This window comes from Cyprinus carpio, chromosome B15 (assembly GCF_018340385.1).
Source record: "Cyprinus carpio isolate SPL01 chromosome B15, ASM1834038v1, whole genome shotgun sequence".
Lineage (NCBI taxonomy): Eukaryota > Metazoa > Chordata > Actinopteri > Cypriniformes > Cyprinidae > Cyprinus > Cyprinus carpio.
In genome coordinates this window covers 18,575,178-18,601,605 of record NC_056611.1, presented here as the reverse complement: position 1 = coordinate 18,601,605, position 26,428 = coordinate 18,575,178, and the positions used below count along the sequence as shown (strand labels likewise).

General features: G+C 37.1%; 1 protein-coding gene across 1 annotated transcript in view; it reads right to left on the bottom strand.

The window, feature by feature from the left end:
• bcas3 (BCAS3 microtubule associated cell migration factor) overlaps positions 1-26,428 on the bottom strand; it is a 218,411-nt gene that overhangs the window by 177,215 nt on the left and 14,768 nt on the right. Inside the window, exons 8-13 of the mRNA XM_042739622.1 lie at positions 15,698-15,805; positions 15,507-15,583; positions 12,981-13,057; positions 12,174-12,264; positions 9,568-9,731; positions 6,865-6,958 (exon numbers count right to left, since the gene is read on the bottom strand). Of these exons, the coding sequence (XP_042595556.1) occupies positions 6,865-6,958; positions 9,568-9,731; positions 12,174-12,264; positions 12,981-13,057; positions 15,507-15,583; positions 15,698-15,805 (611 nt within the window). The remainder of the gene's footprint in view (positions 1-6,864; positions 6,959-9,567; positions 9,732-12,173; positions 12,265-12,980; positions 13,058-15,506; positions 15,584-15,697; positions 15,806-26,428) is intronic.

Genomic DNA, 26,428 nt, shown 5'->3' with positions numbered 1-26,428 from the left:
TGTGAACACTGCCTTGTTATCCATGGCTAACAATTTATGCAGCCATGAAATCGCTCTCGTAGGTTCTTGTTGTGGATCTGTCTATGGCCACAAAATGCAGTTGATGCTTGACAGCAGTACAAATCTATTTTACGCTCAGCAGTGGAAAAGCACAATCTCCTTGAAAAGCTTAGTCAGCCTAAAACAGGCCTTTGTGTGATTTTTGAAAGCCCCAAATAAATGAGCTAAACCACAATCTCTAGATAAGAGTCTGACTGCAGAAAGGAGGAGTATGGAAAGAGAGTAATCCTTTCTCAGGAAACAGACAGTCGCTATAATCTCTTTCCATTTCAGCGCTATCCTTTATTTTAAAGGGTTCTGTTAGCTAATTAATCCTCTGAAACATTTACCACAGCAAATACGATTTCACAATTCTTTATACTGAGCTTCAATGTTAATGCCGTTAATTTGGGGGATGACCTTAGGATATTCTCAGGACAATGGATCATTCATTGCAGCTGAGGTGTTTGGAAAACTAACGTCGGATGTTCCTTGGGAATCTGGTGGAACTTTTGGAGACTAAAGCCAACCAAACTAATTCAACTGCTAAAAAGCCTCTAAGCATAAAAGCATAAAGCTGTCAGCAAAAACGTGGTCCACACAGGCAATCCTTCCTACAAAAACAAGCTAGAAACTAGAGGTGAAGAAGAGAAGTAACTCTTCTCAGGTCAAGAGGAATGGAAGGGGGATCAGGGAGGATGTTTCCATTGAAACCAAAGCGTCTAAGGTTTTACAACTACAAACTGAGGTATAGACTTCACAAGACACTGCTTTTACCATCTTTTGGAAACACCATTAAAAAACAGCCAAGAGACAACTTCTAGTTTGTTTGTTGGACAGATAATATGTCTGGAATTGGAATTTTCAACACTGTAGCTTAACTAATTTTTTTTTTTTTATTAAATTTAAATAATAAATAATAATAGTAATTAAATTGTACACAGTCATTTGTAGTAATTTAAAGGTGCTGTATGTAGGATTGACACAGAGTGGTTGAACTAGGTATTGCAGTCCAAATTCAAAATATTGGAGAGGGGTTTTTTCACCCGGCCCCTCCTCCTCAGACTTGAAACATACAGGATGCCAGATTGACAACAAACAGGAACCAGCGCACTTGACAATGAATGAAATTAAATACGCTGTGTTTTCCGCCAACTGGCAACCCGGGGTGCCAGAATACAATTGGGTAAACTGGCAGTGGGCGGGTTTCACAAACCAAAACAAAGACCAACATTCCAGGCGGAGTCAAAATCTTTCATACAGCACCTTTAAGGACAAATCTGTTGGTTAACATGTTTGTTCTACAAGGTCATTCTTGCTCGAAGCCTATATTAAAAATGTCAACTCTTCATTTTAGTTGAATAAAATAAAATAAAGTAAAATATTAGAACAAAAAGAGGAGTGGCCGGGGATTTTAACAGCTATCGTGCAGAATTTCTATATATGGGGGAGAAATATTTGCAAGATTAAAAAAAAAATAAAAAAATAAAAGAAACTGAAAAAAATCTATATGCACATTATCAGATTTCATAATGCCATTATAAAATAGAGCTCATGCTCCAGGCAAATTCCACTAATGTCCGCTATTCACTTGCAATGTGCATTAAAAGGCGACATATCAGCCTGGGCCTTTAATCCCTGCTGACTGTCCCACTGTGCTCAGGCACAGCACAAAATGGAATGTGATACACGGTCACAGCCCCATTAAAACACACACAGACAGACAAATTTGTATGTGAATCTTGCCAAATGATAGTTTCTAAACTCCACAAACAAGCTTTTTCAATGAAGCATATGAGTTCAGATCCATCCTTAATTGCTACCTCTGCATGAAGACATGGCTTATTACAAACTCAAGGAAAAACAGAACTGCATATTATGTCGTTATGTCGCTGTCACCAAAAAAAAAGTAAATAAATATATTTCTTAAAGATGTCTTTTTTTTGTTTTTTACATCATAACCTTTTTTTATTCAGCTTTCATATATATTTAGTTTTCTAGACAACATGAATCTAAAATCCAAAACACTCCAGTTGGGTGTTTGTAAAAGTGACTCATGGGAGTGGGTGCTAGAAAGGCCACATCCGCAACAGACAAACAGGCTCAGATCACCCTTCCCCTTTAAGAACCCGCAAGCAAACACTTGCCAGAATGAACTGAGCTAAACAAGAGCAGATTCCTTGATGCTTATCAGTTCCGTGATTGAGCGGAATTACAGTTAGCCTCATGGGCCGTGAGACCTGTCCACCCTCGCACTGCACGCGACCGTACCCTCAAACCAATCGCTCACTCTGTTATCGATTACGACCAGTTTAGCGCCATTTAAACTTTGCAGAAACATCCTGAAATGGAAGAAGAGAGAGCAGAAGAGGACAAGGAGTGAAAAACAGATACTCTGGCTAAAGTGAGTCCTGCACGCCGCTGTTCGGAGCAGCATCCTTTAATTATGCGTCTATGAATAGAAGCTCCAACACCACAGCACAAGCGCCAGCTACCCGACTGGCCGCCATTTTCTACCCTCGCCTTTCTGATTTTCGTCCAACACACACTGTTGAGTTGGATTTCTTACTTGAGTGCTTTTGATTTTTTTTTTTTCAGTGGAGGTTTGCACGTTCCAGTCGATGTCAAGTCGCCACATTGTTTCTTTTCAAGTCTGCCTTTTCCCTTTCTGAAGTCAAAACCGTCCGGATGGAGCTGCGGTCATCCCTGCGGCCAGAGTGACACTTTCAACTGTGGCTTCAACATAGTTAATTTTGGACAAGTCAGGCTAGGCGGATGAGGCTAAACTTCTCACTTAAAAATCAAGCCGCTGTTCACGTTCCTTCACGGTGCTGAGGAAGCATTTCTTGCAAATCTCAAAGTGCTGGTTTTGATCATGTGTTAATGATGTCAGGAACGTAAATTACAGCATGGATGTGAACACCAGTCTCGGGGAACCTTGTTAGTCAGCAGCATATCTAGAGCCTTTTTTCTGTATTGAGGACTACAGGGATTTCTTCCAGCCTTCCTGGTGCCAAACAATTTCATAACTCAAAACAATTATTATAGCCCTTTCGATTTATGCCCGAGCAAATGAGGTGATAACAGACACATCCCATTATTTCTGAATAAAGTTGACAGGTGATGGTTAAAACTGTTTGAAGTTTACAGCACCCCGTTGTTATCTAAAACAAGCCGCCCCAAAGCACTTTCCACATGAGGGTAGAGGACGCCTGACAAAGGGCCACACTGGGGACTCAGCACTCGGGGGACCAGGACTGGGGCCTCCCTAGGCTGGGACAAAAACCTTCAGTGGAAGAGTAACCAAAACATTACAGAATGAGAAACCAAAAAGCTGTGATTCTCAAACACAGGTCAGTATTTAACAATATTTTTCATTTGTATTTAACACTCCTGTTAAGGTATTAAATTGATTAAAAGGGATTGTAAAAACATTTACAATGTTACACAAGATTTCAAATAAATTCAAAGTTTCAAAAAAAAATTTCAAAAAACCTGTTTTCTACATTAACCAGAAATATTTCTTGAGCAACAAATCAACATATTATAAATGATTTCTGAAGGATCATGTGACACTGAAGACTCGAGTAATGGCTGCTGAAAATTCAGCTTCAACATGACAGGAATAAATTATATTTTATAATATATTAAAATAGAAGTCATATTTCATAGTATTACTGTTTTTTTTAATGTATTTTGATCAAATAAATGCAGCCTTAATGAGCATAAGAGCCTTCTTTAAAAAAAAAACAAAAAAAAAACGTTTAAGTGAGAGTGTACATATAAAAAAAAAAGTACATTAAATAAATAAATCAATCAATCAAATAAATAGTCACTTTATTTTAAAGTCCAACTCTTGCTATTAATAAACCTTTAACTACAACTTTTGCCTCAATAAACTATTAATTTGCTGCTTATTAATAGTTAGCAAGGTAGTTGTTAAGTTTAGGGATTAGGATTAGAGATGTAGAATATGGTCAAGCATAATACGTGCTTTATAAGTACTAATAAATAGCCAATATGTTATTACTAGGCATGCTAAGTGTTACCAGCATTTTTAGCTATCAAATCATAAACACACTTTGGCTGGAAAATTATGACATATTATTGTTTTTCTTCAAAATTTTACTGATAATACTTTTACTGGTGTGGTCTCTCATACATGCATTTACACCACTATTGTCGAGCCCTTCACATAATTCTCTCTGCAGCATTTCAGATTGATAGGACGGTTATGAAGTCACACTTGTTTTTATTTTGACCTTCAATTCTTTGTTGATCTAAGAAAAACACACATTTGCACTAATATTTGTACAAGTAAATGTCCCTGAGCAGGCCTTGATTGCTGACTGTATGTTTGCTTTGCCCTGTGATCCATAGCACTTTTCACTGACTCATGAAGATGAAAGGACTACTGGGCTGAAAGTTCCAGTGAAGCTGACCATAGTGATGGGACACTGACTTAACCTCCACCTCCTGCTGCACACATGCTAATGGGGAAAAGGTGGCTTGCTACTCTAAGGTCTAAAGGTTAACCAATAGCGCCACCTAGAGACAAACATGTTCTGTCCAAAATGAGGTCAGGACAATCAAATTAGAAGGGTGTAATTCACTGCATTTTATTCCCTCATCTTATACTCGAATCAAAAGAATGCAATGGTTCGATAATGCTGAAAAATTAGAAGGTAAGAATATGGGGCTTACGAACGTACGTACGCTTACGTAAATTAGTACAGAAAAAAAATACAATTACTAAAAGCAAACAGGGCGGTTAGTCTTAATAGACAATAACTTGAGAAATTACTCAGAATAAATAATTATTTTATATATTTTATATATATATATATATATATATATATATATATATATATATATATATATTAGACAATTTTCTGACTTTTAAGTATACTGAACAAACAAAAGAATCTAAAGATTCTCTTAAAATAGAAACAAATAATTTGAAACAAATGATACAATGACAATAATTAGAATAAATCTATTTTAAATAGAAGTAGATCGATGTCAAAGTCCACAAAGTTTTATTTTATAATAACAAATAAAATATTTTAATTAATTAATCAATCATAAATGAATAAGGTATATTTACTTGTTCTAAACTGCTCTTTGCATAAATCCTCTTTATAATATTACTGCACCCAAGCTTAGTCACAGCTCACAGGCACGAGTTTTGTGGCATGGCTTGGCATCAGTTCAGTACTGTGCGGTTGATACAGAACATCCATCAGGAATGTTTTGATGTACCAAGATATGCACCATTTCCTTACAATCTTTTAGTAACCCGATGCAAAAATAATCTGCACCTGGAGCTGAGTACTAATGTACACAATGACTCATCCTCAATGGAGTCTCCCATAGTATTTCTTAGTAAGGACAGATATGTGAATGATTTCACTAAGGGCAATGGCTATCATTAGCTTTCAGCACCTTCTTATTAGAAGGACTCTGAATCTGTGACACACACCTTACAATGAGCCATTGTGACTGGACTGGATATCCGGAGAAACAAACATGACTATATGTAAAATTGAACCGTGATCAGATAACTGCAAACATCAAAATGAGCCAAGACGCTAGTTCAAGGGCGAGTTGAGGACAGTGCTACCACGGTTTTACTGTATTTTTCCATAAAATCCAAGAAACAGTTGGAGCCATGGCCTAGAGACAAAGTCATGGTGCTCAAGCAGGAAAGAATCATAAAATGAAATAGATCCTGACTATAAATAAAAATCAAGGTGCAAAATCCAACAGGTAATGAATAACAGCTCTTATAATGACTAAAGCAGGTTGTGACGTGGCTGTCTAAATGCACTAAGAATTATGAGCCCGTCCTGCGCCTTCTGAATAGCACGGCTCTTCTCATCTTTAAGGTATGAAACTGTACCTGTTCAGCGCTTGGGGTATTTCGTCTGAAAGAGACTGAGTGCTTTGTTGACCTCAATACACTTCAAGAGAGACAGACATGAACAAGATCAATGATCACTAAATATTCCACTACATGTTAAGGAGAGACAAGAGGGAAGAAAGAGAAGGATGGATAGAGAGGAAAAAGAGGGAGAAATGACAGTGACCTATGTGCCTGGGGGTATATTCATCAGAAGACACACAATGGCTACTTTTCAGAACAACAGATCTTAAGAGCCAAACAGACAGTAACGTTTACAGAACAAGATGAGGTTACATGTAAAAAGGTGACATGACAGACACCGCCATCTCCTTCTCAAATGGGCCTTATTTTACACTTTTGTATCATTCTGAAGTCCACTTTTAATATTAAACAACTTTTCCTGCAGTAAAAAGTGTCAACCTTTAGTTTTAAGTGACCATTTTTCACCCTTTCTCAAAGAAAAATAAATATTCTGTTAAATTTTAAATTTAACTTTAAAAGACCATATGGAAAAGAAATCAACATCTCCATTTAATACTTCCAGTTGTGTTCCACAAAATCAAGAAATATACAAGTTTGGAAAGACTATCCACTTACATAGGTTGCTACTGTACCTTTAAGACTTCTATATGAAAATGCACTCTTTTATGACTGGCTAACCTCCACATACCAGTGCAGTACAGTGTTGGTTATCAGAGCAGGTCAATACAGTTTATATTAATGATCTGGGTGAACTATGAAGAGAACTTTGCATTGTGGACAGAATAAATCTGCATTGTATATCACACTTAATTCAAAAGAATCAAGGGATAGCCACAACGCGTCCCCTTTAAGACCATGTAAACGCCTGCCAACCAAGTGCCTAGAGTTTTGTGCTTTGGTAGGACTCAGTGAGGCATCAAAATGAGGTGTTCACTTACCACTCGGATTAAACGCCATGCAGGATATAGGCTTATCGTGTGCTGGAAAATGTGCAATCACTCCTTCTCCATCAGAATCCTCACTAACAAGAACCTGAAACATATACACCCAAAAAACACACAATAAAGCTACAGTAAGTTGACGAGGCTACATAAATAAAAACTGACTTCTTGTTTACCTCACGTCTCAGTGTTTTAGACATATAGCTGGTCATTAGCTCTACAGTGGCCTGTGCAATCTGATCTTCACAGTTACATAAGATTTAATCAGTTTTACAAAGATGTGTTTTGGCATTTTGTTTAAAACAAAGTTTGTTCCAAGTTGTGTTCCATTGTATGGAGCTGAAAAGGTTTCCGTGTGTGTGTGTGTGTGTGTGTGTGTGTGTGTTTTATGATCATCATCCATTCCCCATCATGTCATTCAGCCTTAAACATGTTGTCCTCTTGCGGGTGCTTAACAATTATCCTTGTGTCTACTTTAATCCACGCTGGAAGATTTTAGCTTTAAATGATGCATGTTCGGCAAAATAGTTTCATTATGGAATTCAAATAGACATTTTTTAAAAGATGTTCACAAATACGTTATGAACACGCTTCAAAGAAATAAAGACTAACCCACATGACCACTGTGATCAATGTGCATATTCTGCCAAAGCCCACAGTGCAACAGTTCTGTATCAGACAGGAAGAAAAAGTGCCATGTTGAAGGAGTTAAAACAAACACAGCAGGAAGAAACTCTATAGTATCTCTTCGCGTTTTGATACCCAAAAGAGATTAATAGCTCCCAGTTAAAAGAACTGTAATGTGAATCCGTAATTCATCCACTCATGTACATTACTAGAGGAAAAAAAAAGAAAAGAAAGGGATTAAGAGAGAAAGAAAGAAAGAAAGAAAGAAAGAAAGAAAGAAAGAAAGAAAGAAAGAAAGAAAGAAAGAAAGAAAGAAAGAAAGAAAGAAAGAAAAGGAATGAAAGAATAAACAATGTTAATTTTTTCTTTATTTATTCAATAAACCAAATATAAAATATACAAAAAACAAAACAAAAATAAATAAATAAATAAATATAAAAATAACGACAAAAAGTACAAAGGGTAAAAAAAATAAAATAAATAAAATAACAAGAATGTTCATTCTTATTTATTTAATAAATCAAATATGGAATTAAAAATCCAAACTGAACAAAAAGTAGTAAACTTTTTTTGAATTTTAAATATCAAACGTTTCTCCAAAATGGGTGTAAATATTAAAATTCAATATAAATTCGGATATCTTTCAAATAGTCTATCAAACTCGAAAAAGCAAAATAGAAAGAAAGAAAAAGGAGAGTGTGTTGCTCATAAGGGACTATTCTCTGGTCATGAAAGAGATTATAACTAAGCCCAGACATGAGACAGCCGGAGAGAAGAGTGATAAATGCAGCGGAGTGTTGCATTAAGGAGCAAGGCAGCTTTTAATAGGATCCAGTCCAAACAGAAAACAGCCTTGCTCTAAAACCCAGACATTTATTTCAGACTGCAAAAAATGCTCCTGTGACACAAACCAGATCGCTTTTATTAGGGGCAAAAACAGACAATGTTGTTCTGTACAGGAATATACTATTGCTTTGGAAAAGTATTGGTGTGCGGATAGCTCCAAAGAGCAAATAAACTTCTTGCAGGAAATACAGAGCTGCAAGAGGTGGATGAAGATGATGAGGGGGTGGGGCGTTTCCCCTGAGACTGGGAGTGGGGGAGATGGGGAAAAAATGCCAAGACCACTGCTGAAGTCACGGGAGAATGGCACTGACAGTAAATTCCATAAAGATGCTTTGTGTGAACATTGAAAAGTAGTCTGCTTTGGGAGGAGCGCATCTTCTTGTGAGGTTGGCTTTTGAGCAGATGGTGATATAAATACAGGAAACCTCTCTTAGAAAGTGTTGACTCTGGCAAATCAGAGTGGTATAGATTTATAAATAAGCACAATAAATCACACCTCTAAATAAGAGTAACATTTCAATCGGGTCGCGGTAGACTCTCTGGGGAATCGAGGGTTTAACTATCACATTTTTAACAGCCCACTAAATGGGAGGGTCTATTTACATGGGTCAGAATCAACAGGATAGTGAAACCTGTTCCAACTTAACCTTTCTCCAAGTAAAAATCCTTGAACAGAGGAACTGCAAATATTAAAGTTAGCCTTTAAAATTAGTGCTCTATTAAAGTGCTCATGTGTCACACACCTACATGTCCTCTTTTAACACACTCAGGCCTTGGTGGAAAAAAAAAAAAAAAAGAGACCTTTTCCGCAATGCTTCTGCAATGACCTGCCTGTGATCTCATGCTAAAAGACTATGGTTGTGCCAGCCAAGGGGGAAACAGCCACAGGAAGTGGCTAAATCATGAGATCAGGAGACTGCGGCTTGGCACGGAGTCTGTGAACGAACGGTGAAGCATGTGCTCTTATGACAAGGTGATGACAAACCCCTTGGGCCACAAGAAGCACTAATACTGAATGAGTTATGAATGGGATTAATGGATTATTTATCTCAGAGAAAAGGGGAATGAATCTGGGTTCCTTTGAATCAAGGTCAGATGGATGAAGAAAGTAACATAAACAGACACACTGTTGTGATACTGTTGCATGCTAGAAATCCCATCATTCACAAGCCTCCATCCCTGGAAAAAAAAAGTACAGATTATTATGTATGAGTGAGAATTTCATACCTGTCCTTCTCCCACAGTGTGTGTGTCTATGATGGTGACCACACCAGGCTGGTGAGGGCTGCGGCGGGTGCCACTATGGGCAGTGCTCTCTTCATCAGTTGCCCCTGATGGCAGTGTACCGGTGAGCTGGGTCACGACCTTGCCCACCATTGTCAGGCCGGTTCAACGTCTGACAGGAAGACAGAGACACAACTTTAGAAATATTTCAAAAAATCAAAAAGCTGTAGTGGTTCTGTGCATAGTGATTGTTTTTTCTTTTTTTTATACCGAAACACAGAAACAAACATTTCATTACAAGGTACTGAGAACACAACCCCTTGAACAGCATACTAAGTTTAATTATCCAATTTTGTTTTAGTTTTTGTAAAAATTAAGTTGAAAAATAGTGGAATAATTAGATATTTTAAAGTAAAATGAAACCTATTTTTTAATATTCAGTAATTCATGCAAAGTGTTGAAAGAAAAACCTGTTAATTCAGCAACATTTGTGCCAGCTAAACATAAGTGCTATTGCAACACTCAAATCAATACTGCAAACAATGTTCGCACATCCAGATATTTTGTTGAGCAATGACCTAAAAAACATGTTTGCATCCAGTGTTGTTTGAGGCAATGTCAACAGACAGGTGTGTGAGTTAGGCATGTAGGCTAACGGTTAGTGTTTGTGTGAGTGAGTGTCGATGTTTACTCTGAGCAGAGAGCTGAGAAGAGATGTCCGATTTCTGGCACGGCAGTCAGTGCCTGTGTCTGCCACCAGCCGGCGGCCCCCTCCCCTCGCCAACCCTGATCAATGGGGACTGTTTGGATTAGCACTAAAAACTCTAACTGCAGTGATTAGAAAACACATTAGTGTTGATCAATTAGGAGGCAAACGCTTCTCTTAATAATTGATGGGGCAAAGCAATTTACACACAGTCAGTTAGTGGGCTTGTCAGAGCATCCTCCAAAGGGCCCAACAAACACAGGCGCCACGAGGTATTGACGCTGCCGCTTGGCCTGAATGCCTGATTAAGCTCTCCGGGGCCTTGGCAGACAGACACACACATATAGCAATGCTCACTCCATTAAGTGAGAACTAGAGGAGACCCTACTTAAGCTGTGCTATCCACTTACCCCAAACACAGTTCACAACGGCAGAGGTCTGAAAACAGAGCCCTGGGGCACCCCGCTCATGCAGACTTGCGGCTGGCACAATGACATCTCTCTTTTGGTCACATCGCACTCATTTACACAATATGTGCCTTGCAAGAATTCAATTTTGCAAAAGGCGCCCTTGCCCCTCCTTTTTTTGTGATTGTGTTACAGGATTGATGGGAGATGGCCCCCTGGCCCCCAGACGGCCGCACTCAGAGCCACTCAGCACAGGGACCGTGTGTCAGAGTGGAGGAGATGGTTATAAATCACAGCCCCGTCTGCAGACGGCCTGTCTGCGTATCAAGGCTTTTTTAACCTTGTTTTCCTCTCTGCTAACCTTTGCTGTGCTCCTTTTGATGTATACCGCCATTAAGGCTAATGGTACTTCTCTCACGTAAGCCGTTAGCGCTCGTTAGGCGGTGATCAGGCCGGCGGCCAGGGAATACAGATGTGGGCTTAATAAATCAATTAAGCAACAAGGAGAGGAGACTGAAACCATATGAAAGGTTAAGCACCAAGGTTCTGGCACCACTAAATGAACTCTAGTGGGTCTCTGAATCACTGAGGATTACGCCAATAGTGCTCTGGGATGCTATATGGTGAATAAAGTGAGTAGACCAGCACACATTATGAGCTTCATTTAGAGCAGTGCAAACAGGAAAGAAAGCATGACTGAAAATACACAAGTAAGTGTAAAGAATAAAACACAATTGCAAGAGCCAGATAAAACTCATAAGGTTTAAGCTGATTTCTTGCCTTGGAAACAGGTTTATCATGAATTAATGTGACACAGCTAAGGATTACTAGGCCAATCATGTCTTAGAAATAAAAGTGTGATCATACTGAATGTCCTTAAAGCGCAACAGTTTAAAAAAAAAAAACATTAAAAAGTTTGGCCAGTGTAATAAACAGTAATGATTTCATCACCATATTGAATGATTTTTAAATGCTGTGCACTAACAGTTATAGATGTCAGATTTTACAAAAGAATGGCTGGTTTTAATCATATAAAACAAAATTAATAATGCTCATAAACAAGAAGTCAGCAAGACACAACTGAAATAATCTGTGCATAAATCATGCCACAAGTGTTGGTCAAACGTGTGTCAGTGTGGCCTCAAATCGTATTTGGACACTAAAGCCACTCAAAATATATGTACTTAGAATGGATGGATTAGACAAATAAATAATGCTTTTCTCTAAACTAGACAGGTTTTACTTTTTACCCTAAATAACCCATTAATGTTAGATGACTAGAAAGTACTTTTAGTGTCTAAGTATCTATATATAATTTTTTTATAATTAATACCTACCAAACTTTTTTTTTGGGGGGGGGGTGAAATGCATTACTATAAAAGTTTGCTTATTCTATCTATCTTACATTAATTTATGGCTTAGGTGGGCAAATAATTCTTCAAGAAACTACGACGTGCTGAAGACTGTGACTTGTCACAGCAGCGGTAAGAAGTGCATACTCACTTTAGCAGCACTGATGACAGTGGCAGTGTAGGACTGGGCATTATCTCCACAGGCCCCACCACGTGACTGATGACACCGGATCAGCTACACACACACACAAACAGAGACAGAACAGAGTCACATTATCATCCAGAACCTTTCAGCTCCCCAGCACTCATTAACCCACAGAGGCCTGTCACAGCCCGCGCCACGACGTCTGCAGGCGGGCACGGTGAGTAAGAGGAGGAGGAGGATGCCATTAGGACAACAAACAGTTCTTCAGCCCCATTCTACGATGCACTCCCTCTAGGGTCCATGTCCCAGACCTATACAACACTTCAGCTGCCATTGGCCAGAAACTCATTACCTTTGCCCAGACACACTGTCCCATCTGTCCATTATTAAGCAGCAAGTGGCCTCTCCAAGGCAAACAAACCGCACCCATTACATAAATGATGGTGAATCAAGGGTCTACTTAATAATAATATGTCACATTATATTGTTAGCTCATATTGATATGACACACATTGTCTTTATAAACATATGTGCAATTCGTAAGAAATAAAAACATTCATGAGACAGCTGCAGTTTGATTTAAGGTTAAGCAAAGCAACAAACTATCAGCAACAAATCCATTTTAGGGAAGGCCTGAACTATTAGGCGGACTATTAGGTGTTGTTGAGCGTTTACAAAGGGCATGTTCTTGAGCTTAAAAACATCTGGATGGGGCACAACAAAATGTGTTACTAAACGAAATAAAAAATAAAAAAGGTATTTTGGGTGCATCTAGATTTGTTTAAAATACTGGGTGTTTGTACTACCTTGTTCTCAGCATAGGCCAACCATCGGCTTCCCAGAGCTATAGGGTTGAGGTTGGGCCCAGGACAGGGGTAGCAGCCTGCAACACAAAGGAAAACACACAAATATAACAAGAAATGAACTAAATAACAGCACAAAGAGCACATAAATTATCCATCATAGCAGCATCTCACCCAAGACTGTGTTTTACTAGAGCTTTGGGTTAGAGTAATACCAGAGGTTAAATAAGGGTTATGGCATTTTGTGACAGTAAGATGGCTCCTCAGCTTATTAACTGCCAGACAGATTGACCCATGAGAGCAATACAGCCATAGAATCTGTACTGATCCCACATGCCATGATAATGTAGCTGTACATCACATGTGGGACACATATAAACAGGACAAGCACGCAAGCAAAAGCAAATCAGATAAGGTCTTAAACCTAATAAATAAGCAAACACCAATCATCTTTCTCTGCCTTTGCACATGGAAAGGTTATGCAAGTGCATATCACAGTGTGAAGTGTGCTGACAGTAATTTATAGCATGGAGTGAATATAAAATATACGCAGACAGTAATTTAGGGTGTAGAGACTGGATCTGAAACTCGGGTGAATGGGACTTGAGGTAAGCCACAAGCGCAGTAATGTAAAAGCCGTTTGTGCCTTTCCAAAGTGAAGGGAGCCAATGCAGTGAGATAACGTATGTTTAACACATCCTGTGAGCCGGGCTTGGGGGATTTTCACCATTGTTTTGTGATCTCACAGCCAGAAAGAGAAGACCTTATTCAACACTTCCACCCAAAAAAAATAACAACATAAAAGTAATGAGAAACAACATACAGGCCAGTGGGGCATATAGTCTATAAAGAACTCCATATTTTGTACTGTTCGATATCTTTGGCAGTGTTATTTTAGTATCACAGAGATACTATTATAGATAGTTTATTTTTTAGTACACAATGTTAAACTTATTGAAAATCAGAAATATTTCCTTGGCAACTACCTGATTTTTATTTTTTTTATTTTTTCTTTCTCCTGTTTTTATTTCAGTTAACATTTATATTATTTCACTTACTGTATTTTCCTGAAAATAAAAATAAAAAACTGTATTGTTGATAGAAAAAAAAAACACATCTATAATTATATTTTATCATTAAATTATTTATTTATTTATTCACATCTTAACGCTGTGCCAGCATCAAGGCTATTTTCATGGCGATCTCTGAATAAATTACACAAAGTATACAATAAACAAAAAGTTATAAATGACACTTCAGATCTACACTAGACAAAAATTCTAAAATACATTCAAGTTATCATTATATTAAGAAATAAATGTAAAAATACTGAAATGTAATCTAATCCAATGAAATGTAAAATAAAATGAAATGTTTACAACCATTATAAACACTATGAACGTGTATTTTAGTTCTCCTCACTCCACAACAAATCTTTATATCTTAACAGTATTCAGAAAAGAGTAGGAATTAAAACTTTAAGTATAAAACCAACATAAGTCATAGTGGCATTCATTATAAACTAAATTTGTTATAATAGCCAAATCAAAACAATTTTATTTAAAGCGAAACTAAAACTACCAGTGTGAGAAATGTGCTCTATACAAATAAACTTAGGCTCACGTACCTTTCTCATTCAGCACAAATCCAAATGTATGCTCTTTGCTTAGAAATATAAGTCGCAGAAACTACATTAAGGATTTTTTTTTTTAATAGTTTAGTTAACTATAATAATTATGGACTTCAGTCTGTCACTTTAAGAAATACATCTAGTCTTGTTCTTCCTATGTTAAGGAAGCTTTAGAGAAGCGATTAATGATGTAAAGGGTTATTGACCATGCCCGTTTCCTGTGGCGCAGACGTTGACGGGGAAGTTGGATAGATAATGAGAGCCATTAAAACAACACTAATAGCAATTTACAACAGAAGATTGCTTAAGTGGGCAGCAGAGGCCTGGTTTCACATGGTGACATGGACAGTTTATTCTTCTGAAACCATATACGAAGACCAGCCACGCACATGAGAGTTGGGACCTTATGAGCAGCATCTCCTTCAAGGGTGCAAAAAGCCATTTGGATTTCGCCTGTGGTCTAGGCTGGAGGAGAGGAAATTGCTCTTTATGTGCTAGAGCTGGGCTGAGTGACAATATGCATTTGTTTGTTGTTGTTTATGCTGCACGATGGCAGCTTAACACAGACATTTCTGGTCATGTCCAGTTCTGACACATTATAAAACAAAAGCCATTTGTGTAAACAAGCAGGCCTGTGAAGTTGTGGATGAGCTTTGATATCGTATAGCCATGAGGAGTGACACAAGGAAAAACGGCTCCATTGGTGTGACAGCACGTATGAGGGTTATGTGGGGTTTTGCGGGTTTAATGAAGTCAGTGTGCATAGAGGATTAATCAAGACTAGGTTTCCTGTTTTGCGAAGCTGCAGATCAAAGACGCAAAGAAAAGTTGCGTCGGAGACTAGAGAAGGTCAAGAAGGGTCAAGTTCAGCAGACACATCTATAACGTGAAGCACTTACTTGTGACAAAGAACTTTTTCATAAAGGTGCAGCTGTCAAAGGCAGCGATCTTTTCCTGAAGACTAACAACGAGGATCCTATGGTCATCAAGGGATAGAGATTGAGTCAGAAAAAAAATTGTACTTAAATTAATGCTGCATTTAAAATGATTACAAGGTAAAATGAAGGAAAAGAAATTTGTGCAAATGCACCTTTTGTTGCAGTGTAGATCATAGATGGGTGTTTTAAACTGTATGGACTTGACCATCTCTCCTGTCCTCAAGGAATAAAGATCCACACAACAATAAGGGGGACTTGTCCTGCAAAACCCAGAGAAAGCAGAGATTAATAGCCTTAAATAATACTTTTATTGAAAATGAGTTTGAATGAATATTTTTATTCAGCAAGGATGCATTTAATTGATCAAAAGTGATAGTAGAATCATTTCTAAAGGGGTAAAGTGACACTGAGGACTGCATTACTGGTAAAAATTCAGCTTTGGAATAAACTACAATTAAAATATATTAAAACAGAAAACAGTTATTTTGAATCAATAATATTTCACATGATTACTGTTTTTTTGTAAATTTTAAGTAAATACAGTCTTGGTGAGTATTGTGCAAATACAGCCTTGGTGAGCAAAAGAGACTTCTTTCAAAACATTTTTAAAAAGTTTTGTTGTTGAAAAGAAAAACAAACAAAAAAACATTACAAAAAGCATAGAAAACAAAACAAAGCAAAAACAAATAAAAAAGCAAAATAAAATAAGACAAAAAACTAAAACTACACAAAAAGCAAAGTAAAGCAAAATAAAACAAAAGACTATTACATTTTTATTGTAATTTGCAATAACACAAAACCTAATGTTTAAGTTCCCAAAACACATTTACAAGATCAAGACCCACCAGAAAACTTTCTCACACTGGCCATTCTGTAGTTATTTCCTCTCTACCTTCATCAAGGAGATGGGAGTTAAGTGAAAGCAGTGGCTGCTGCTCGTGATAAAGGCAGATATTAATCCTCATTAGGTGTTCCGCACTCAGCTGGCACAGCCTGGCCTGCCATATTAACCATCTTAACAGAATGTTTCTGGTAAGACGCTGTGCTGGGCACTTTGCTTTCCTCAGGATATTAGTCTTGTGGTAATAAGCATGGCATCAGCACTGCCCAACCCAGTGGGTCTGGATCAGAATACCAATCTAACATGTCAGGTATTCTGTTGGAGCCGTGGCTAAGTGTACATAAGTTGCTCAAACGTCAGTAATAAACTTAAGGATGTCAGGAGTCTAACTATAGACGAAACTGGAACCAAAGAGCCCAGATTATTGACACTGACGCGGAGCTGATCGAGCACTCCATGTAAATGAAAATGATCAATAGCTTGTGCTTCATTGACAAAACAATTGGCTTTAGAAGCAACCACTAATGATTTGCTGCGTCTGACTCTTAATTCGACCGACTGTCTGCCGCTTCACAAGAAGTGATTATATCATGCATCACAGATTAGCATTAACATACGGTTTGTCAATAAAACGTACAGTGCATAGTGCTGTGCTCTGCTACTAATGTAACACAGCTCCTGTGAAAACAAGGGTCTGACTCCGGTCTACTGAGTGATGTTCTGATGTCAAAAATGCTAGATAGTTCCAATCCTGGATCCTACAATGCGCTGGCTATAATACACAATGGCCAAAAACATCCGTCTGCATATGTATGGATATAGTAACGGTGCTTTAGAGGAGATGAATGTATAGATACAACTTTTCCAAAAGGAAAAAAAGAAAAAAATAACGTCCAAGGATCAATTACATCATCACCAATAACAACGAAAAAAAAACGAAACAAAACAAAAAACAAAACAAAAAAAAAAATAATTATTATTATTATTATTATTATTATTATTATTATAAAAAAAAAAAAAAAAAAAAGAGAGAGAGAGGAAGAGGGAGAGAGGGAGATAAAACAACTAGCCAATCATTAAGAGTAATCAATAATAATAAATATTCAAGCAGAAAAATGGCACTGAATTGAATAAAAAAAAAAAAATAAATAAAATGCGTTCATGTTCACAAGATAGCACAGCGTTTTATACCTACTTTTTTAAACATTTAATTTTAAAAGCTCTCAAATTCACCTTTTTCTTTGTTTCCCCTTTTTTAATGTTGGAAAATGTCATTTTACTCCTCATTTATAATTTACAAGCATGCAAACAGTGGATAAAACAGCGTGGACACCATGTCGAGGAAATAACTCTTTTTCCAAACATGCACATATCAGTTTTTACAAAGCAGCCAAGACATCGAACCACAAATTGTGGAACATGGAAGTACTTAAACCATAAATGAAAAAAGCTGTGGTGTCTCTCAACATCCTATACTTTCGAGTTCTGATTCTGAGTGATGAAGAGCCAGGGAGGTTTTTAATTTGTCGTTACTTTCACAGACAGTGAGTGATCTCTGAGTGAAGCCGTGACGATTGCGAATCCAGCCTGTACTTTGAGCGTGTTCCCAAACAGCTGCCATTTGAGCCACTTCTCCACAGCGCTGTGGCTTGAGGTCAGGGTGGACATATTGCGCATAATGTTTTAAAGATAGCATGATAATATCTGGAGCAGGAGGCTCGCTTTGTGTGTGATACACATCCCATTCTCAATGTCTGGAAGGTCGAGCCTGCAGCTGAGGCTCAGTGTCTCAGATCCATCAGTGATTGATGGAATCTTCCCACAAGTCTTAAATCGTGCTATGGCCATTTGGAGGTCCGGATTGGCCAACAGAGAGGCAAAACTGACCCGTGGTCTGTCTCAGCCCACTGTTGGAGTTTGAGTTTGCCGGCTTATCCAGGGCTGGATAACAGTATGCGTGTCAACGACACAATCCAGCAAGCAGTAGAAGCCACCGCAGACATGAACGTGTGCCCAGAGCTGCATCTCTACATCGGCCAGCCGCCAGTAACAACTCCATCTCAGAGCCACATCACAAATACAAACACACAATCACAGGGCAGCGACTGGACAGTCTAGTGAAAATAAATAAAACCAAGTCAGACAGACATGAATTCTTTCCAAGCAGTGTTTGAAATCGGTCGTATTTGTGTCAATAACAAATAAGAGTGTCCTCAATAAAGAAAAAAAAAAACATTTCAGTTTGTAGTGCTCAGAAATGCACTCTTTCATGTTGGTTTCATATAGTTTTGAAATATAGTTTTATTTTAAGGAATAATATCATGTAGTGTAGTATCCATCAACTAAAATAAATTATATTTATAGTAGGGCTGCCCTCGACTAAAGATTTTTCTGGTCGACTAGTAGTCGTTATTTTAAGCAATAGTCGACTATTAGTTGCACTTTTATTAATAAAACATGATGAGCCTTTAATTGCCTACATAGCCTAATAAGGGCTCAAGTGTACATAAAAAAGGCTTGCCACAGCGCACTGGCAAATATAATAATTATAAATGTGTTAGGGAAAAACAGGAAGTATACTGCATTAACGTATTAATAATTTATTGATACGCTAGTGTTTTCTGTTTTCGGTTTAAGAGATGAAGTCGGTGACACTGACTCGTCATCTCCGCAGTATGTGCCTATATGCATGTTTCATACGGTTTACATATTTGGAGAATATTTATTTTCTATATGAATTGGTTAATTAAAAAAATTAACTTTCTATAGATATAGTTTTCATGTCAGCAATAAGGCAAGAATACAGAGTTTCAAAGTGACATGCTCAAGTTCACAGAGTCCGGGGCGGCAGAAAGTGCATCCTGTTTGCTTTTATTAATTTACAAAAGCACAACGTTTCATTGTTATTCTGAGTGCACACCAATAAATGTAGAGTCTTTACAGATACGAAAGATGCATGACTCTTATTTGTATGACCAAAAATGACGAAGTATTTTAAGACCAAATTAACACACCTGCGCCTCCATGTGTCATGAAGAAGCCCAAGTGCACTTTTTTCTAGGCTAACATTAGATTGAGCTGCTATGTAAAGTTGCTACTACATATTTCAGATGATAAACCATATTTGAGGTCAATGAATGTTAGTTGAGCATATGTCCTGCCCAATGTACTATATTACCACATAGACCAGCCGTTAATGATTGGTCCGGTTAGTCGAACTATTAACAGTTAACTACTAATTAACAGTTAGTCAACTATTAGAGGTGCTATAAATTACTAATTTATAGTAATACATACATATTACAAAGGCTGCGCCCTAATAGTCGACTAACTGTTAGACGACCAAAATTTTATTAGTCGCTTAGTCACAGAAAAAAAAATAAATCCACATGAAGAGGTGAAATCACACAGTCCGTGACGGACAAATCGTTGACTGTAAAAAAAGTTATACTGACTCCAAGCATTTGAATGGTGTAGTGTATAATGTTACAAAAGCTTTTTGTTTCAGATAAATGCTAATATAATATAATAATACAAATAAAAAATTTAATTTATTAATATATCATTAATTTTTGCCTTGCCTGCTGTGTGAACGTAGTTTAAGTCTGTCAAACGGATGACCGTAGAAATCTGCAAAAGCTATTAGTCTGCATTTTTATTCTCTTCTGCTGTCCTTTCACAGCTGCGGATGCTTGCAGTCTCAGTGAGAGAGACACGGCTATCTACAAAGAGATTATCATCATAGCTAAAAACCCCTCTGGATTCAGACACCGAGATTAATAGGGGCATTTAACTTCCTAAACTTGTCTTAGAGCCACTATTCATTGATTTCAATATAATCTGGGTCAGATGAATCCAATTTAAAGCGTTTTAGAGCCAATGTGACACAAATGATATGCTCCAAGATTGATTAATGGTACAATGATAGCCTTGAAAAAAGAATCATCAAATTGGCCACTTCAATTGTTTGCCTTTTTGCATTGTAACTAATGGCCCGCTACTAATGGACGCAGTGCACGCTCAACATAATACAATTTCCTCTCACTGAGAATCGAGACTTCGATTTGAAAGCGTCAGTAAATTTCAATTATCGTTATAAAATCATATCAGTGTTTCAGTGTAGCACACTTTTAGGTGATATCGAGCACAGATATTATGACCTGTCCTATGGCTTCAGTCATCCGACTTTATATATGTCATGTTCATCCCGGCCATTTCTTTAGCAAAGGCCAAGTTAATACATATACTAAATCTGATTAACATAAGGCCATAAAATTTATTGTGTTACCATAATTTTAAGGATAAAGAGCACTTTTTTTCCTTTTTTCCCTGTTTGCCTGAGAAATCAGGCTCTCTCTTTCAAATAACAAACTCTTACTTGTCAATGACCATTAAAAAAAAAAAAAAAGCGTAAGCACTAAAAAATAAAATCTAGTAAGAAGTCTATATTTTCTTTAAAAATATGTCTAAGTTATTTTACATACTGGAAGTGGTGGTGACCTGAACTCACAAGTTCATGTCAGATAAATTAAACCTTCTTTATTCGGCCTAACATAACTTCACAATGCTTCAAATGCGAATATCCACAATCTCAACGGCGCGTCTAATAGCTGGGTACAATCTCACAAAACTTCCAAGACACACACCTGCAAAATCCATCTCCCCTCAACATGGTAAGACAATAAAAAAGGCCTTTTTCTGCTCTTAGCCTCCCTCGTGGTAACCAAATGGGAAAAGTCACTTATGAGTGGAACATTAACAATTTTTACAGTTAAGGTTTGGCTTAATTTTAGCATCACATGTTTACAATGGTAATTATGCACATTACGCCACTACGTGACGAGCTGGCCAACTCATCACTTTTATAATCTTGTAAACGTTTTGATGTCTGTATTTCAGCATGACTCTGAACCCTGTAAGATAACCATTTTGGTGCTTTTTACATTGTGAGGTTTTAATCATTTCACTAACCTGAACGGAAACTGACGAGGGGAAAGAAATATAAAATAGGAAGTCTGGAAACTAAGAACAGTGCTAGCGAGTAAATCCATTTACAAGGCGACGCCATTGCATTTTGGCTTTAGCTACTTTACAAACACTAACAAACACAAAAAAACAACTACAAACACAAAAAACAAATAAACAAATACTGCCTTACCCCAAAATACCAGCCGACCTTCTGAGAAACACACCACAAAACATGAGCTTGACTAAATGCAATAAACGCGCCATAAATAAAAATAAAAATAAATCTGTTAAAAGTGGACAATGTTAAAGTCTGTTCAAAAGTTGAATTGCCTAAAACTGAGATAAACACACCCAGTGTATTGTTTCTTCTTAGATAAGGCAAGATATGAAGCATTTTTATTATCCTCTTAGGCTTTTTGTTATCGTTAGAGAAACATGGAAAACAGATGCTTGAAGTGCGAGATATTCCTTTTCAAAAGGTGTTTGAGGAAAATGAAGAAACAGACAAATCGCAACTCTGATCTCTGGACCGTGATAAGTCCCTCGAGCCAGCCTCATATTGATTTATAACAGCTATTTCTAAGTACGGCAATGTAAAAACACAGATGAAAACAATTACTCTATTTTTGTAGGCAACAAGTGAGGTGGGTGGTAACTAAGACATTTTCGAGCAGAAAAAAAAAATCTGTCACAATTTTGCGCCCTCTCTCTTTCTGCCCCTGTCTTTCTCAAGCTGAGCTTCAACACACAACAAACGCTGGCCACATCACAGGCTTCTTGGGGCCTGAGGGGGCCCTTTGATTCCAGCATGCCGTGGGCATTAGCGGGAAAGTAATTAGGGTAAAAAGTTCAACCGCAGCTTCATGTCTGCAGCACTGCCAGAAATACATTTCCTCCCCTTTCACTGGGCTCTCCACAGATTTGCATGCATATTGGAAACACATTGAAATGAGGAGCCTGTTGCAGGGGCACTGGTGCTCTTGTACTGGTGTTTACAGCATTTAATTACTAAAAAAAGAAAAAAAAGAAAAGAGGAACAGACACTGGAAAAACAGACTTTGTACCTTTTTCCTACATTGTTCATGTCAAGCAATTAAACATTTAACCATTATTAAACATTTAAAAACAACAGAAGTTGACCCAAAGTGCTATTCAATTGTAGGAAAAAAATTATCCAGATTAAAATTAATTAACTAAATTAAAATAAATAATTACACAAATACACTAGTATGTTAAAAAAGGTGGATTTAAAAAAAATAAATAAATAAAAACTGGATAGTTTAAAAATAAAGTACTTGGAAAAAGTTCAATTAAAGAGGTTACTAGCATACTATTAAAAAAAAAGATTTATTTTTTAACTTAAGAAAGGTAATAGGCACATTACTCCTAAATTTGCACAATCATGAAAAGGATGATGTTACACGCCTGTGCAATTAATCGGAAAGATAAGGAGACGTATGCTCATGGAAAACCGATCTGAGACAAGTGCCCTTGAAAAACAGGAAAAACTTCAAAGCCCTGAGATTCCCATCCTCAGAGAGCTTGAATTATGTGGTCATCCAGTCAGCATGAAAAAGCACACAGGGATGATCTGAGATCCAAAGATGCACCTGGCATGAACTTTCCAAATAACTTGAAGTGTGGAGGATCCATCACAGGAAGGAAATGCATTTATCTTTAACATGACTGTAAGAGTGAGGATTGTGTCTGTCAGACCTATCAGCGGATCATAACGCTTACCTCAAATTACACTGAAACATGAAGCAAAAGATAGATATGGTAAAATAACGCACATGTCAGAGGAAAAAAAAGAGAATGTGTGTGAGGTGGAGTGATAAACTTTTAACATTGCTTTTTACTCCCTGAGCTTCCAAATAAAGAATTAGACATCTCAGATGATTCATGACCATAAAGAGGTTTTATTTCATCTAATCTTTTTTAATGTCCGCATAAGAACCCAAAAGCAAACACTGGTTTTAAAGCAAGACCCATGCATCAAATGAAACAGCAGAGGAAAGAGACAAATGAATCTTTATATCTTGTGTGTGGGCCAAAAAAACAGGCAATTGAGCCAGTAGCATGAGAGATGAAATATTACACTTTATCAGCATTCTGGGAGAGTAGTGTACACACACACACACACACACACACACACACACACACAATAAACGTCAAAAGAGCTAAACAATTAATTTTAGCCACTTAAAGAATAATTCTCCCAAAATGAAAATTTGCTAAACATTTACTCATCCTCAGGCCATCCAAGATGATTAGTTTGCTTCTTTATTAGAACACATTTGGAGAAATTTAGCATTACATCACCTGCTCACCAATAAATGAGCTGCAGTAAATGGGTGCCGTCAGAATAAGAGTCCAAACTGATAAAAACATCACAATAATCCACAACACAACTTCAGTCCATGTCTTGTGAAGCTAAAAGTTGCATGTTTGTATTAAACAAATCTTTAAGACATTTTAACGTTTTAAATTTCCAGCTAAAATATGAGTCCTCTTTTCACACTGCTTTCTCAGGCGAAAAAGTCATCCTGTCTGAATCAGGAGTGAAACATGCACAGATCAAGCACTGTTTACAAGTGAAAACAGTCCAAAATAGATCTAAACAAATATGTCTATGGATTTTGATGTGAGATGACAACAAGAGATGGACTTTTTCACTGGAGGAAGCATTATTATTGATTAACACACATGGTTTAAAGTTACAAACATGCAGCTTTTCACTTTACAACATGTTAAGTGATGGATTGGAGTCGTGTGGATTACTGTGGATTCTGACGGCACCCATTAAAAAAATACCACCAACGACCAAAAAAATCATTAAATTCAACACACAACATTAACCACAAAGTCACAAACAAAATTCCCAATCTCTTCTACCAGGGAGTCCCGGTCAAGATAGGCAGCAAAAGTCAAAGTTACAAAGAAATACACATCACCACAAAATGAAAACACATAAAACAATTTTCTAAAAACAATACAAATCCTAGTCAGTTATTAAAACATGTACACTGTTCTATATAAACAGATTTTAAAATATTTGTAAACATAGCAAGAGATGGTACAGATTCCATATGTAATGTACCTTGAAGCTCATTCCATAAATACGTAGCATAACTAGAAAAAGCTGAACGACCTATCTCTGTATAAAAAATCAGCATCTGAAGTAAGAGTTTATCTGTTGATCTGGTATTATAAATATTTGTGCATTGTCAACAAACTAGATATATACTGTGGTAATTTACCCACTAAAGCTTTTAAAATAAAAATTAACATATGTTTTATTCTCCTTAAGTGCAATGAAGTCCATTTTGTAATTTCATATAAATTACAGTGATGTGTGCGGACACTTGTACCAGTAACAAATCGTAAAGCAGCATGATAAACTACAAAAAACTCTTACAAACATGCATATAAATTATATCACCAATGTCCAATACTGATAGAAGAGTACTTTCTACTAAACATTTTGAGCAACAAAGGAGAAACATCAAATTAGAAAAATAAAATAAAAACAAAAATAAAAACCAAGAGAAGTCTGAAATGAATTAAAAGCATTCTGTAGAGAGTCCATTGCCACTTTTAAATATGGAGCCATAGTGTAGATGATAGTATCATCTGCATAAAAGTGTACATTTGCTGGCTCAACTCCTTTACCAAGTTCATTTATATAGATAGAGAATAAAATTGGCCCCAAAATTGATCCCTGAGGAACACCTGTCTTCACTATTAAAGGAGCAGAAACATAATTATCTATGGACACACATTGAGTCCTTCTAGTCAAATAATCTGAGAACCACTTCAACACTAAAACCTACAAATTTAAGCCTTTGCAAAAACAGATAATGATTCACAGAATCAAATGCTTTCGATAAATCAATAAAAAGTGCAGCACATGATTTTTTATCATCCAATGCAATTATTATATCATTAGTGACTGACATTGCAGCAGTTATAGTATTATGTCCGTGTCTAAAACCCGTCCGTGAGTTTGACATAAAATATTATTAACTGACAAATAGCACTTTAACTGTTCATTTACCATAGATTCAAATGCTTTAGCTGTAACAGACAATCTTGAAATAGGCCGATAATTATCCAGTACAGTGGAATCTCCACCCTTCAGTAATGGCCGAATAATTGCTGACTTCCAAGAACTTGGTATCATACCACTATTTAAGCTTAAATCAAAAAAATAAGCAATAAGATATTTTTTTTTTTTTTTTTTATTTTTAAAAAGTAAGGCTCTATTTGATCAGGTCCAGCAGACTTTTTACAATCAAGACTTAACAAGGCTTTATGAACCTGAGACGGGGAAATAAGTATAAAGTGGTATAAGTATGCAATACTAAATTTCTCCAAATCTGTTCTAATGAAGAAATAAACCCATCTACATGTTAAATGGCCTGAGGGGGAGCAAAGTTCCAGTTAATTTTTCATTTACGGGCAAACTATTCCTTTAATATTAGAAACTATAAATCATCTAATTTATAAGATGAATAGGCGGCAGTTTGAATTTTGGGGTGAACTACCCCTTTAAATGTACTTTGTTTTCGCCCTACCACAAGTTGACATCTCTCCTATTCACCTCCACTGATCTCTGCATGATCGCAGCATCTGAGCCAAGAGATCTCACAGTTCCGGGTGTGATGGCAAGAGAGTAACAAGCTCATGGGCTCTAAAAGCATCACTTCCCAATCCTCCCATAATCCTATGTCTAATACAAATGCACAGAGATTTATCAATTTAATACACTTAAGAGGGATTTCTCACATCTCAATAAAAATGCAATGAAAAGCACAGCTTAATAGCACAGTAGGCTTTAGCTAAGTCACTTTAAAAATAGTCATTGGACAAAACAGGGTTCCGCTCCTCCCAGCTATTGTGTAATTAATAAGCAGGCAGCGGGTGCCAGCAGGACTTTGCATACAGCTTCGGGTAAGGACAATTAGGGCCATAGTTGAAGAGAAAAAAAAAAAGTAAAAACAGATCTCATTGATGACACTGGGCGGACAGTGGGATGAGGCTCTGCTCTTCAGAGCCATACAGTGGGAGAGTC